Source organism: Aethalodelphis obliquidens, unplaced genomic scaffold, assembly GCF_003676395.1.
Source record: "Aethalodelphis obliquidens isolate GAN/ISIS:26980383/991018 unplaced genomic scaffold, ASM367639v1 scaffold3, whole genome shotgun sequence".
In the NCBI taxonomy this organism is placed as follows: Eukaryota; Metazoa; Chordata; class Mammalia; order Artiodactyla; family Delphinidae; genus Aethalodelphis; species Aethalodelphis obliquidens.
The window spans coordinates 47578595-47594046 of NW_020837947.1; the positions used below are offsets into that span (position 1 = coordinate 47578595).

Sequence of the window (15452 nt, forward strand, 5' to 3'; positions counted from 1 at the left end):
TGTGTGTGTGTGTGTGTGTGTGTGTGTGTGTGTGTGTGTGTGTGTGTCCTAACCTTAGAATAGGAATTTGGGGGTTTTGATCTGGCAGTAGAAGTTGAGGAGTGGAGTTCTGCCAGGAAGTACGCTACTACCTAACATGTTGAAAACTGAATGCCAAGCAACATCTGCCTCCTTGACCCTGGACTTTTCAGATATTCTGAGGTTAATGACTGCAAGCTTGCGTTTGGCCCTTCTTTACATGGCAACATCACAATTTAATAATGTTAACTTATTTATGAAGTCATTAGTGGAAAAAGCTGTCAGCATCACAGAAAGGGTCTCTCGTGAACATGTCACAAGTTAGCTCCAGTGGAGTCAAAATGGAAGCTATTGTCTTTAAAGGCAAATAGACTACTGACTATGGCCGTGTGCTTTCCTTCAATGAACACACAATCAAAAATATTTGACAGTACCACCAAGATCACATAAAATGTGCTAGATCTAGACTATCAAAGAGAAGGACAAGACTTTGTAAGCAAGAATTCCTGTAAGAATGCAGAGAATGAGTAATGTAGCTAATAGTTGTAGGTTAATGTCTCTGTCTCAGCTCAACACTGTCACCGATGTGTTTATTCCATAAATTAAAAATTTTATGTCTTCACATTTTTCTCCTAAACTGTTTACTGTTCATGATAAAGCTGTATATACACATACATGTATATCTGACAACTTTTTCAACTGGCTGTTCATTGTCTCTTTTTCTTTCTTTTTTTGTGAGATATAATTGATATAACACATTATATTAGTTTCAAATATACAACATAATGATTCAATATTTGTAATATTGCAAAATGATCAATATCATTTAGACTACAATAAGTCTAGTTAACATCCCTCACCACACATAGTTAAAATTTTTTTCTTGTGATGAGAGCTTTTAAGATCTACTCTCTTAGCAACTTTAAAATGTACAATATTATTATTAACTATAGTCACCATGCTGTACCTTACATCTCTAAGACTTATTGTATAACTGGAAGTTGGTACCTTTGACCACCTTCACCCATTTCCGCCCCCCCCGCCCCCGCCACCTCCTGCTTCTGGCAACCACCAGTCTGTTCTCTGTATCTATGAGTTCAGTGGGGTTTGGGGGTTTTTTTGTTTTAGATTCCACGTATAAGTGAGATCATAAAGTATTTGTCTTTCTCTGTCTTACTTCACTAAGCATAATACTCTCAGAGTCCATTCATGTTGTTGCAAACGGCAAGATTACCTTCTTTTGTATGGCTAAATAATATTTCATTGTATATGAACCTCATTTTCTTTATCCATTCATCCATCAGTGGACACTTAGCTTGTTTCCATGTCTTGGCTATTATAAATAATGCTGCAGTGAACATGGGGATACAAATATCTTTTCCAGTTAGTGTTTTTGTTTCCTTCAGATAAATACCCAGAAGTGGAATTGCTGGATCATATGTTGTTCTACTTTTAATTTTTTGAGGAACCTCCATACTGTTTTCCATAATGGCTGCACCAATTTACATTCCCACCAACAGTGCAGGAGTGGTTCCCTTCTCTCCACATCCTTACCAACATTCTTTTCAGAGAACTTTTACTTTAAATATTTTTCTTATATTATGACTTTTCAGGATCCCAACCATTGCCTGAATTGTGAAATCAATTAATTTCCTCTTTTTAAATCCAGTCTCTTGGCCCTGTAATGTTTTTCAAATTAGGAACTATGACACAAAGTAGCAGAATCAGTTTTAATGTAATTGCCACTCCTTCTCTCCCACTGCGCCACCCCCCCTTGCTCCTCCCTCTCATGCCTCTAAGTCCTTCATACTGCATGGACTTCAGGGCCAGCTGCAAAATAGTTCTGACTCTTCCAGATATAGCTTAAATGGGTCAGTCTAGACAGCAGGAGGCAGACATTTAGGACCAGTATATGTGTGTATTTGTATGTGTATATCTCAAAAGCATATTGGACTCTAACACTCTATGGCTCACCCATTTAGCTATTTGCTGTCACATATTTTTATCTTGTGTGAAAGTGGCAGAAGATGACAGATTGAATATTTTATTCAAACTTGAATTTCAATTAGGTGACCTGATTTTTTTTTTAATGTATTAGGCTATAGTTCATATTCTCAAGGTTTTCTAATGCACTAAAGGTCTCAACAGGATTCATGATCTTAATTTAAAACCCAAATTAAGTTTCTGCTATCAGTGTTTTATTTATTCCTTTGTTCATACACTTAATATTTCCTGTGTAAATGACTTTAAACAGCCTTTTAAAATAAGTATTATTCAATCCTGCATTTAGTTCAGATAATTCAAACTTTACAGTAAAAGGGGAAAGATCATTATAAATACTGTTTGCGTCTTAACACAAAAGAAAAAGTGCATAATTCTTATTTTAAAACTTTAAAAAGTAATGTTCCATTTATGCTGAATGGCAGTTTCCCCAACCCTTAGCTTTAGTGAGTTTGATAAATGAAGCAGCAGTGCTATACTAGTCTCCGTAAGTTCTTTAACTATGAAATATAATTGGCCTGCTTCTCATATTTGTCAAGATCCACCATCTTCTTGTTTTGTCAACTTATGCCATGATCACTGTTAAAACTCAATCACCAATGAAAGAACTTAGACATATATCTGCCTACTTGATTTAAATTGAACCCTTGTAATATATTTTCTATCATATAATTATGCATTTTTCCTTGTATCAATATTTAGTGTCATCTAAAAAATATGTATAACCGATCACTGAGATATAGGTTCAGCATAAGCTTTACTGATACTGAAAGAAATGATCATAACACTCCAACAGAAAAATTTTGAAAGACACACATGCACATACATAGTGTAATTTCCTGCTTAGTTGGTTATAAAGGCATTTTAGAAAGTCCTTGAATAAATAAGGCTTTTTCTTCTAGGATCAAATGTAGCTATGTATATAGTACAGTCCATTGTACTCACTGATACACTCACAGGCAAGTCTGTATATTGATTGGTTTCTTTTAAATTATTCATTCATCTCATTTTCTTCTTGAGTACTTGTAGAAAGAATGATGGCACTGGTGATTTTTGTTTTTTTTAATGTTCTTTTCTCCTTGTTTCATTTTTAGAAATATTTAATAATTAAAGTTAAGTATTATATATTAAAGTCTGTTGTCTTATACTAAACTACATTAAGAAATTATTTTCAATGTGTTTGTACCAACAGGTTGGTGATAGTATTGTTCACAAAGCCAGAGAAACCTTGGAACAAGCTATTAAACTGGTGAATGATACCAAGAAATGGGGTGCTAGGGTTGTATATGGTGATACTGACAGGTAATGAACTTTCTGTTTTGTAGTTGTCTTCTTGCATCTCCTCAGATACTCATTTCAGTGTGTGGAATGGCTTAAGGGTAATCCTTCCTAAAAATAGAGTTCTACCTAAGTTCTTTTCAGTCCTTATGATCTTGTGATTGGAGTTAACACAGGTCCTGATTTACCAGATATGATCTTAAGAGACAGAAAATGTATATGACCTGAGCCACAGAGTGCGAAAATTCCCAAGGCATCCCTCCAGGTAGCCAAGTAGATAGGGATCTGTAAAAACTGCATACACAGGAGTCTAATCTGTTTAAAGAAACAGCTTTTAATGTGAAGAATCCCTCAGATAGCTGCAGCTCTCTGAATTTAAATATATATCTTAAAATAATCAAACTGTTTTTGAAACACAGTTGCCAAAGATGTGAGTGGTTAACTTTTCACTGGGCCCCAAAATCTGTTGACCTTCTTCTATAAACAGTGCAGATTCCAGATACATTTTCCATTTGATTCCAGAGGCTCACAGACTTCCTGAAGCCCATCATCCTGAAGCCCATTCTATCCAAAGTATAGAACTGCCTTTGAATCCTGAATAACCTCAGCCTGCTTGCTTGCTTTGATATTTTTCAGGGCCCAGTTATTTATGTAACATCTTATTTATACGACTTACTAAAATTTTTCTACAATATAGGTATTATGCAAATTTCTTAGAGTCTGAAATTTTTTTCATATTGAGCGCTTAGAGTCACAGTGCGATCATTCTAAGAGCACTTGCCTCAGGAGCTCTGATCACTTTACAGTGCAGTGGAGCAAGCAGAGATAATGCTTCTAATCACTAAAAATAGCTTCTAGGTAATCTTTAAACAGCATTTAATCTTCTCCAGTTTTTTAATGCATATACAATCAGCATAATCATATTAATGCTGAATGAGACCTTTCCTCCTATAGCAGCTGTTTCATTATCAGCAGGTGGGGATAGTTTCAAGTTATCCAGGCCCCAGTTATCCATAGTCTCTACTGTTCCCCGTCAAAAGCCACTCCTCACTTTGACTTTGGGTATTTCACTGCTCTGTAAAACCACTTCTGCTGAATAGTCTAGCAAAATAAAAATTACTGGAACATAGTTTTTCACCTTGTTAGCAGACCTCCTCACAAAATATTTAGGGAAGAGGAGAAAGTTAAACTTTAAATTGTTGAGTTTGTGGGGCCAAAACCCACTGTTTTACTACTAGGTAAAATCTCAAATATATACCCTATAATAACTTTTAAGATGTAAAGTATGTGTTCCTTTAATTTTTTATCAACTTTATCAAGGTATAATTTTTAACAAAAAAGTACATAGTTCAATATACAAAATGTATAGACCCATGTAATCAGCTGCCACCCCAGTCAAGATATAGAATATTTCTATCACTGTAGAAAGTTCTGCCATGCTCCTTTGCAGTCAGTCTCTCACTTTCATCCCCTACCCCCAGGCAACCACTTACCTGATTTCTATTACCATAGCTTAGTTTCCCTGTTCTAGAGCTTTATAGAAATGTGTGTAGAAACACTTCAATTCATTATTGCATCTGAACATTTTAAGCATAATAATCTTTGTTTTTTAAGTTTGGCATTTACATCTAAAGTTAAACATACCCCCTTAGCATGACTCAACAATCCTAATCCTTGGTATTTACCTAAGAGAAATGAAAACTTAGGTCCACACAAAGACTTGATGCACCTCTTCATTGCAGTTTTATTCTGATAGTCCAAAACTGCAAACAGTCCAAATGTTCATCAGCAGATGAATGGATGAACAAATGTAGCATATCCATACAATGGAGTACTATTCAGCAATAAAAAGGAACCAGTTACTGCTACTTTAGCAACATGGGTGTATCTCAAAAATATGCTGAGTGAAAGAAGCCAGACATAAGTATGTACTGTATATTATATAAAATTCTTGAAAGACAAAACTAATCTATAGTAATTGAAAGCTGGTCATGTGTTGCTGGGAGTGGAGTGGAGAATTATTGCAAAGGAGTACAAGGGAACTTTATGGGGTCATGAAAATGTCCCTATATCTTGATTCCGGTGGTAGTTACACAAATATATTAATTTTCTAGGGCTGTCACAGATTTGGTGGCTTAAGCACAGAAATTTATTTTCTCACAGTTCTAAAGGTTTGAAGTCCAAGATCAAGGCATTAGCTTGATTAGCTGTGCTCACATGATCTTTCTTCTGTTCATGTACATTCTTGGTGTTTCTTTGTGTAATTTCCTCTTATAAAGACACCAGATTAGGCTCACCCTAACCACCTAAATTAGAGCGTCATTTTAACTTAATCATTTCTTTAAAGGCCCTATCTCCAAATACAGTCACATTCACAATGGGGGTTAAGGTTTTCAGCGTATGAATTTAAGGGGCACAGTTCAGCCCATTAGCAAGCCTATACGTTTGTCAACATTCATGGAACTGTACACTTAGAATGTATTCATTTTATTATATGCAAATTATATCTCAATGAAGTTGATTCTTTAAATAATGTTTCAAAAGGAAATTTTGTAATAATCTATTTTTTTAAAGGCTCTACTGGTATAATGAGCATCAGATGGGCCTAGAAAGAAAATATTATAAAAAGCTTTAGGTGGTTCAGAATATAGCCTAGCTTAAAAGTATAATTAGCTATCTAAGGCCTATTTGTTGTGTGTTATGTTAAAATTAATTCAGATTGATAAATTTTTATTTTCAAGGCCTTAAGTAATATTAAATAAATACTCCTTAAGCTTTTCAGATCAAACTCTAACACAAGTACTATCTGCAATATTGGCAGAGAAAGAGCTTTTCAAAAAAAACCATCCAAATGAGACTGAAAGTCCAATATAAAAGCATTTAAGAAATAATAAGATTGGTTTATGTGGCTCCAAGAATCTTAAAGTCCATGTTTCAAGATAGTATTCATTTCTACTATTTAATGTCTTTCCACTAAAGTTATAAATGAAGATCAGCTTTATAATCTCTATTCTTAAGTATATTTATTCGCCATTACTTCTTTTGGTCTCAGATTGTGGTATATACTGAAATGTAAAGTGCTATTACAGAGTTAGCTGGATTATATTAGGAAAAAATGCCCAGTACTTTTATCAGTTATTTTTTAGTATTTTTCATATTAGATTTTTTTTAATCCGTATTAGAAATCCTTCCCTCTTGACCTGCATATACTGATGGTGGGATTGTATGTCAGAAATATCTTTCTGGACTTCAGTTTCACATTATCTTTCAAAAAATATTTTTAGTATATACCACTTATCTAGAAATTCCTCTTCTAGGAATTTATTCTAAGGACATAGCTTGCCAAGTTATTATTATATATTAAATATTAGAAAAAAAATTTAATGACTTAGATTTCCAGTGGTAGGGGTTTGGTTAAATTATACTATATCCATACATTGAAATACAGTACAACTGTTAAAATAATGTAAAAGAAGTGACATGGGAAAGTGTTCACAATATACCATTAAATGAAAGGAGAAAGTTATCAAACTGTATGATCTGTGATTCCAAATGAGAAAAGATTTACAGATGTACACAAAAGCCTTCTAGTGTCTTTTTTCTGAATGGTGAGATTATAAATGGCTGTTTTCTTTGTGCCTTTTTGTGTTTTCTAACTGTTCTTCAATGAACATATTTTACAAAATATACATGTGTTCTTTTCTAAGTTGGGTGGTTCCATATCACAAGTAAATTTTCCATTTCTTTATAGTCATCATCTTTTATTTTGTGACTGACATAATTGTGTGTCATGGAAAGCTGTAAATGTATAGGAATGACCCAAGACCTTCTTGCCAGCTGTGACAGCTGTTCTGTGTGTAGCTAAACTAGAAACATTAGATGTCTTAAAGATCTGTAACAAGATACACCGTGAGCACACAGGAAAGTGTGACAAAACAAGAAAACTCAGGTTGGGAGCAACTTAATAAGGAAGAGTAAGGGGGAAAAAAAGGTTTTCCTTGGTTTTACAGTATTATCCAGGAAAGTTACTATTGATGAGATTTTTTTTTGTTACAATGCCTTCCTCATTACCCTACTTTATTTTTAATCCTCTTAGTATGTTTGTGCTACTGAAAGGAGCCACTAAGGAGCAGTCTTTTAAGATTGGTCAGGAAATTGCTGAAGCTGTAACTGCTACCAATCCTAAACCAGTGAAATTGAAGTTTGAAAAGGTAAGAGAAATGTAATACTACTAACCACATATAAAATTCATATACCTTCTGTAGATTTCTGACTTTTTCAATACATTTTCAGATTTTATAATGGTATATGGGTCTGTGAAAGTGTTAAAGTATTTTTCCCTTATTTTTGTATAATTTTCTCAATTTTTTTTGTAATGTCTTATATAAAGAAATGAAAAGACTATTCCAGTTAACTATCGCTGTGTAACCCCAAACTTAATGGTGTAAAGCAAGCACCATTTTATTGAGCTTACAGATTTTTATGGGTCAGGAATTCATGAAGGGTGCAGCTGGGATGGCATGTCTCTGCTCCACAACGTTTAGGTCCTTAGCTGACAGCTAAGGACTGAAATCACCTGAAGCTTGCTCACTCTCAAGTCTGGGGGTTGATGCTGGCTGCCATTTGGGACACCAGGTGGGGCTGTGAGCTGGAACACCTACACTTGGCCTTTCCCTGGGGCTACTTGTTCTTCCTCACAGCATGATAGCTGAGTTCTAGGAATGAACGTCCCAAAGGGAACCAGATGAAAGCCATTTTGCTTTTTATGACCTAGTCTTAAAATCATATAGCATCATAGCCTGTCTAGATTTGAGAGGGAACATAGGTCCCCATCTCTTAATGGGAAAAATGTCAGAGTCACACTGTGAGAAGGCTATGTGGGATAGAAGATATTATTTCTTTGGAGAATGCAGTCTGCCACAGGACCTTCGACTATTTTCACTTTACTTTGATATGAAATATGCATTTAGTTCTTTCTGTATAAAACGTACTGAGCTAGGAGAGGTGTGGAATGCAAAGAAGCATGAGACACAGTCCTGCCCTCTAAGAGCCAATAATCTAAAAGGAAAGATTAGAAATGTATGTAAATGATCTTTCATTGTAAACTTAGGAAGCAGTCTCCCTAAGCATTGTAAGAGTGCAAAGAAAAGGTATTGTGTCCTCCTAGGCTGGATGGGGAGACTCCATGTAGGAGGTATACATTGCATTGTCTCAGAAAATGGTTAGAATTTCAATAGGCAGCCACGGTGCTGCAGTCATTCTGCACAGAAGAAAGTGGTATATAGAAGGATATGGAGTAGGAAACGCACAACATGGGAATACAGAGTAGCAGGAGAGAAGTCTGGAAAAATAAAGTTAAGACCAGATTATAGAGTGTCTTGAATGCCAAGCTAAAGTGTTTAAACTTTATTCAGGAAAGTTTATCAAACAAAAGCATGACAGAGCTTTTTGGGGAGGACTGGCCTCACAGTGGTGTGGAGATGGATTGGAAAGAGAAGAATCTCAAGACAGGATGCCTTTTGCAACCTGTATATCCTGAAGTAGTGAGATAAACTAGCGAAAATAAACAATTCAAGAGAAAATGGAAAGAAGGATGGGCAGGAGTTAAAAGTGGTTGATTTAGGAGAGCAGGTGTGGAAAAGATAAAAAAGGGAGAAGAGAATCAAACATGACTCCCAAATGTTTATCATGCACCTACTCTGAAGCAAGAATTGTGCTAGAAGAGATTCAGAGAGGACTTGGATACGGTATCTGCCCTGAAGAGTGAGCATTCTAATTGCAGGGAGAGAGGGAAGAAAAATTAGAAAACAGAGCGATGATGAGCGCTATTCTAGAAGTATGTGTGTGATGCTGTGGACACTCAACCTATCTGGCAAAGTGAAGAGCATGGTGTCCTTAGAAAATAACACCAGACGTGAAAATTTACCTGAGATAGATCACAGGCCTAAACATTAAAGCAAAAACTGCAAAACTTCTCAAAGAAAACAGACATTTGTTAAGAATCGTGATGCATATGTTCATGAATATCAGTCTGTAGTTTTTTTGGTTTTTTTCTTGTATTGTCTTTGTCTGGTTTGGGGACAGGAAAAAAAAAATCTGACCTCATAAAATGAGTTGGAAGTGTTTCCTGTTCTAATTTCTGAAAGAAAAAGTGTGTAAAATTTTTTCTTAAATGATTGATAAAATTCATCAGTGAAGCAATCTAGTCCTGAAATTTTATGGCGGGGAAGGCATTTTCAATTACAAATTAAATATCTTTAATATATATTATTCAGGTTTTCTTCTCATGTCAGTTTTAAAACTTGTGATTGTCAAGGAGTTTGTCCATTTCTCCTAAGTTGTCAAATTTATTGGCATGAACTATTTATACTTCCTTATTGTGATTTTGATATCTGTAAAATCTTTAGTAACATCCCTTTCACTTTTGATAATTTGTTTTTCCATTTTTTTCCCCCTTGATCATTCTAGCTAGTGGTTTATCCATTTACAGAACTTTCTGAAGAACTGTATCATTAATTTCCACTCTTTATTATCTCCTTCCTTACACTTAACTTTGGGTTTAGTTTGCTTCTCTTTTCCTGTCTTAATTTAGAAACTTGAATCATTGATTTTAAACAAAAAATTTTAATATAAGCGTTTAACAATAACAAATTTCTCTCAAAACACTACTTTAGTTTCAAATTTGGTATCTTGTGCTTTTATTATTATTCATTTACTTCAGTGATAATGACCTGTAGGTTATTTAGAAGTGTGTTAAGTTCCAAATTTTTAAGGATATTCCAGACATCTTTTTGTTATTAATTTTAATTCCATTGTGGTCAAAGAACATAGTCTATATAATTTCAATGCTTTTAAGCTTGTTACAGTTCGTTGTTTGGTCTAGCACATGGTCTCTTAGTGAATGTTCCCATATGACCTTGAAAATCCCTGTGTATTCTGGTTATTGGGTGGAATGTTCTATAATGTCACTTAGGTTAACTGATAGCGTTGTTGAAGCCAACAACAATCTTACTGATTCTCTGTCAATTTCTAGAAGAGAGGTGCTAAAGTCTCCAAGTATAATCATAGATTTGCCTGTTTCCTCCTTTTAGTTCTGCCAGTTTCTATTTCATGCATTTTGAAGTTTTCTTATTAGGTGCATATACATTTATGATTATGTATCTTCTTGACAAATTGATACTTTTATCTTTGATAATATTCCTTATCTGGAAATCTACTTTTTCTGATATTAATATAGCCACAACAGCTTTGTTTTGATTAGTATTAACAAGTGTATCTTTTTTCTAACCTTTCTATGTCCTTATATTTAAAGCGGATTTCTAGTAGAAAGCATATTGTTGTATCTTTTTGATGGGATCTAATCTGATCATTTCTGCCTTTTACAAGTTACATTTTTTACACCGATTTTTACACTTTCTACACCATTTTTACACTTTTTACACCACTTACATTTAGTGTGATTACTGATACAGCTTTGGGGCAGAGGAAAGGACCAATGTGGTAACATAAAAAGGGGTGGGGACACACACCCATTCATCCAGGAATTCCAATTCAAGGTATTTATCCTGCAGATTTATCCATGCACGGTTGTTCACTGGAACACTATTTGTAACTCCAAAAGATTGGAAACATCCTAAATAACCCATAGTAGGTAACTGGTTACAAAAATTATTATACCCTCATAAAGTGGACTGCTATGTAGCTACAAAACAAAATGAGCTTTCTTGTACAGGATGGAATGCTCTCCAAGATAAGTAATTAAATGAAATAAGCAAAGTACAGAGTGATGTGGAAGGTAAGCTACCCTTATGTATATAAGTACATGTACTTAGATAGAATATTTCTGGAAGAATATATAGGAAATCAATAACAGGATGCCTCTGTGGAGGGGAAGGTAGACTTTTCATTGTATATTCTCTTATAACTTTTTAATTTGTACCATATATAGGTGTTACTTAAAGTCATTTTTTAAATTGTTTGAAAAGATATGATTGAAGACTTTGAGAGAGCAGTATCAGCTGAGGAAGGAGCAAAATTGATAGTGCAAGTAAAGGAGTGGGTGTGTGGTGAGAAAGTACAACAACTCACTGTGTGTGTTTTTACCTGCAAGTGTTGTCTCATTTTGTATTATGAATTCGTTGGGCCCTAAGCCACATTTAGAATTTTTTATAATTGACATCTGGTTAAAGAGAGAAAAAGGCATATAAAAATAAGATATTCATGGTTGGAAAAAAATGGTTATTGATAGATATTTTATTAATTTCGTCACAGGTATATTTGCCCTGTGTCTTACAAACAAAAAAGAGGTATGTGGGTTATATGTATGAAACATTGGATCAAAAGGACCCAGTATTTGATGCAAAAGGAATAGAAACAGTCAGAAGAGACTCCTGCCCTGCTGTTTCTAAGGTAAGTTTTATCTATCTTGTTGTCATCTTTAAGAAATAAGTGGCTAGGACTTCCCTGCTGGCACAGTGGTTAAGAATCCGCCTGCCAATGCAGGGGACACGATTCAATCCCTGGTCTGGGAAGATCCCACGTGCCGCAGAGCAACTAAGCCCGTGCGCCACAACTACTGAGCCTGCGTTCTAGAGCCTGAGAGCCACAACTACTGAGTCCACATGCCACAACTACTGAAGCCCATGCTCCCTAGAGCCCATGTGCCACAACTACTGAGCCTGCATGCTCTAGGACCCCGCATGCCGCAACTCCCAAGCCTGCGTGCTGCAGATGCTTTAGCCCATGCACCTAGAGCCCATGCTCCGCAACAAGAGAAGCCACTGCAATGAGAAGCTTGCAATGAGTAGCCCCCGTTCGCCGCAACTAGAGAAAAGCCCACGCGCAGCAACGAAGACCCAATGCAGCCAAAAATAATAATAATAATTTTAAAAAAGAAATAAGTGGCTAAAGAATCCGGTACAAATCCTTAAGCACATATCTAGGTGGAGGAACTATATAGCCTATATGACTATGTATAACTATAAGAGGAACTGTATGATTTTTTGAGAACTTCATTTCTAATGAAAACAACTTATTTAAGTCCTTAGTTTCTGACTTCTCCCACACCTTACCTTTTATCACAATTGCTAAAAAACAACACTTGAACTTGATAAAAATTTCCTGTCTAATCACCTAGAGATGATATATGGCAACATCCAAAAGCTATGGAGCAGGATAAAGAAGGGAAACTGAACAGAGAAATTTCATAAGTAATGTAATCCATCCTAGATTAACTGAAATTCTGTTTACTTGGGTTACCAAATACAAGTTAGGGAGATTTCTGAACAATGGTAATATAAATTAGCTAAATTTCTCAACCATAGTATCTCATATTTATTTTTTCTTTATTCAGGCCCAGATTCCTTCTATAACAAACCAAAAATAAATCGTATAAATGGAATAGCACTCTATACACTGAGTTTTACGAGAGCATTAAAAGCATAATAGATTGATAGCAACATAGTATGTCACATATAACATTATGTAAATTTGAGATATTTTTTAATACTAGTTTCTGGAAAAGATATCCAGTGCATTCTTCCTCTGAGGGAAGAATGGTGCCTTGGCTAAGTTAGCAACTTCTTGTATAAATATGTATGGATTCCAGTACTCAGAATAAGATACAGAGCTTTCACCTGGAACTAATTTAAATTCATTCCACTGCATAAATCTACTGCATGTCAGTCATTTTCTAGTAGAGATACTCCAGCACAGAAAATTCTATCACAGTTAGTATATATTTACTGACACTATAAAAAGGCAAAAAGACTGACTTTATTTCACTGCTTGGTGATGTTTAACTTTATTTCACTGCTTGGTTATGTTTAAACTTCTCTCTGTCCACCTGAATCCAGCCCTTTCTATAATAGGGTTAATACATGAAACGATGTCTGGCTTTTTGTGCCTGGAGTGTTCTTGGCTATTTAAGACAACTTAAATGTTTCGTGTTGCTCATCACACACAGCAAATGTTTCATCTGCATGTCATCCCGATATGATTTTCCTCAAACTACATAATACTCTATTTTTAGAAATCACAAGTTAAATAAAGTCTCCAAAATATTTTCCAGTTTCAATAATTTTTATTATCTAGTCATTGTAAATAGCAGATTGTTCAGACAGATCAGCAAGTTTCAGTAATTAACGTAATTGAAAGTATAACAGCAATGATGAAATATATTGGGGGATATTTTATCCTTATGAGCATATCCATTTTTTTTTAAAGATACTTGAGCGTTCTCTGAAGCTGCTATTTGAAACAAGAGATATAAGTTTAATTAAACAGTATGTTCAACGACAATGTATGAAGCTTCTGGAAGGAAAGGCCAGCATACAAGATTTTATCTTTGCAAAGGAATACAGAGGAAGTGCCTCTTACAAACCTGGCGCATGTGTGCCAGCCCTGGAACTTACAAGGTAATGATGTGCACAACAGCACAACCCCCAATACCTAGTAAGTGTAGTCCTGGGATTTGGAATGGTTTGGAGTAGATTAATAGACACCCAGTCTGCAGGCACAGATACACAATTGTCTATTCCCCTGCCCACATGAAGACTTACTAAAGTGAGTGGGTGACCCCCATACGTTGCAAGTTCTAAAGAAGAAGAAAGAGCTCCTCTTCTGGCCTTCCCTGCAGAAACTAAATTTAGTGAAATTGTAATCTGATACAGAGCTGGAATTGATTGTTTTTCCCATATCAGAATCACTAGGTAGTCCTTAATTTTCATTTACCAAAGCACTGAGATGGTATCATTCTAGAATCAGATCATCTAATCAGCTAAATTTTATCTTCCATTATTAGATTTACAATAGTTAATTCTTAGTCTTAGGGGATAGAAAACAATTTAAGGTAGTTGATATCTGCCAACTCATTGTTCTCCATGTAACAGTAATTTACAAAGTAAGTTTTATTAAATTCTCACAGCATATCCACTTGGTGCCAACTAAGTGAAGTGTATACAGTTGTCAAAAAAGTTACTTGAAGGTTCCCCTTGTTGATTTCTCATGGTTTCATTATTGTTTAATTCTCATTTAATTTTCTGGAAAGATGCCTTCCATGACAGTCTTTGAGTGACTATTTTATTTGGATTTAAATAGGAAAATGCTTACTTATGATCGGCGCTCTGAGCCTCGAGTTGGGGAACGAGTGCCATATGTCATCATTTATGGGACCCCTGGAGTACCACTTATCCAGCTGGTAAGGCGCCCAGTGGAAGTCCTGCAGGACCCGACTCTGAGACTGAATGCCACTTACTATATCACCAAGCAAATCCTTCCACCCCTGGCAAGAATCTTCTCACTTATTGGTATTGATGTCTTCAACTGGTATCATGAATTACCAAGGGTAAGCCTACTAAATAGTACCTGTGCTGTGACTCTAAAGAGAGAATTCACTTACAATTTTCAGTAGAGCTAAAGATTTTATTGACATGCTATCAGAGCAAAGCAAATGCTTTATTATCCTATACCAACAAAGGTGCTACATTTTTCTGGTTTAGTTTTCTACAAACACCTTCCCAGCTTCTGTCAGACTGGCCAAATTATAGAAGATTAAATCCAAAACTACATCAATGGTAAACACTTAACTATAAAATAACTCAAAGCAGCTAATAAAAATTAAACAAAGGAGGGGCTTCCCTGGTGGTGCAGTGGTTGAGAGTCCACCTGCCAATGCAGGGGACACGGGTTTGTGCCCCGGTCCGGGAAGATCCCACATGCTGCGGAGCAGCTGGGCCCATGAGCTATGGCTGCTGAGCCTGCGTGTCCGAAGCCTGTGCTCCGCAACAGGAGAGGCCACAACAGTGAGAGGCCCGCGTACCGCAAAAAAAAAAAAAAAAAAATTGAACAAAGGAGAGCAGAAAAATCCCTTCAAAATGGGTGTTTAAGAAATGTATAGGATGTAGTAGCTAGACATATTCCTGCAGAAACCAGACTAAGGAAATAATGTTAAAATAGCACGTTACTAAAGTAAAACATGCAATGTGGAATCTTACCAAAGGGAGTTTTGCTTGAACTTTTTTTCTTAGTTTACCCATTAGAAGCCTGAAGGAACGATTTGTGGTTCTGTAATAATCTGGGATACATTACTCTAGGAGAGTAGCAGTTGTTATCTGATGTTTAGAATTAGATCTGCTGTCATTTGCTCAGACTATGAA

At 35.6% G+C, this 15452-nt stretch overlaps 1 protein-coding gene across 3 annotated transcripts in view; it reads left to right on the forward strand.

Moving 5' to 3' along the window:
* Positions 1-15452, forward strand: part of REV3L (REV3 like, DNA directed polymerase zeta catalytic subunit) — a 183636-nt gene that overhangs the window by 161242 nt on the left and 6942 nt on the right. For all 3 annotated transcript variants that reach the window (XM_027088496.1, XM_027088475.1, XM_027088486.1), the window contains 5 exons: positions 3212-3321; positions 7394-7508; positions 11569-11706; positions 13522-13712; positions 14395-14641. In XM_027088496.1, coding sequence (XP_026944297.1) covers positions 3212-3321; positions 7394-7508; positions 11569-11706; positions 13522-13712; positions 14395-14641 — 801 coding nt within the window. The remainder of the gene's footprint in view (positions 1-3211; positions 3322-7393; positions 7509-11568; positions 11707-13521; positions 13713-14394; positions 14642-15452) is intronic.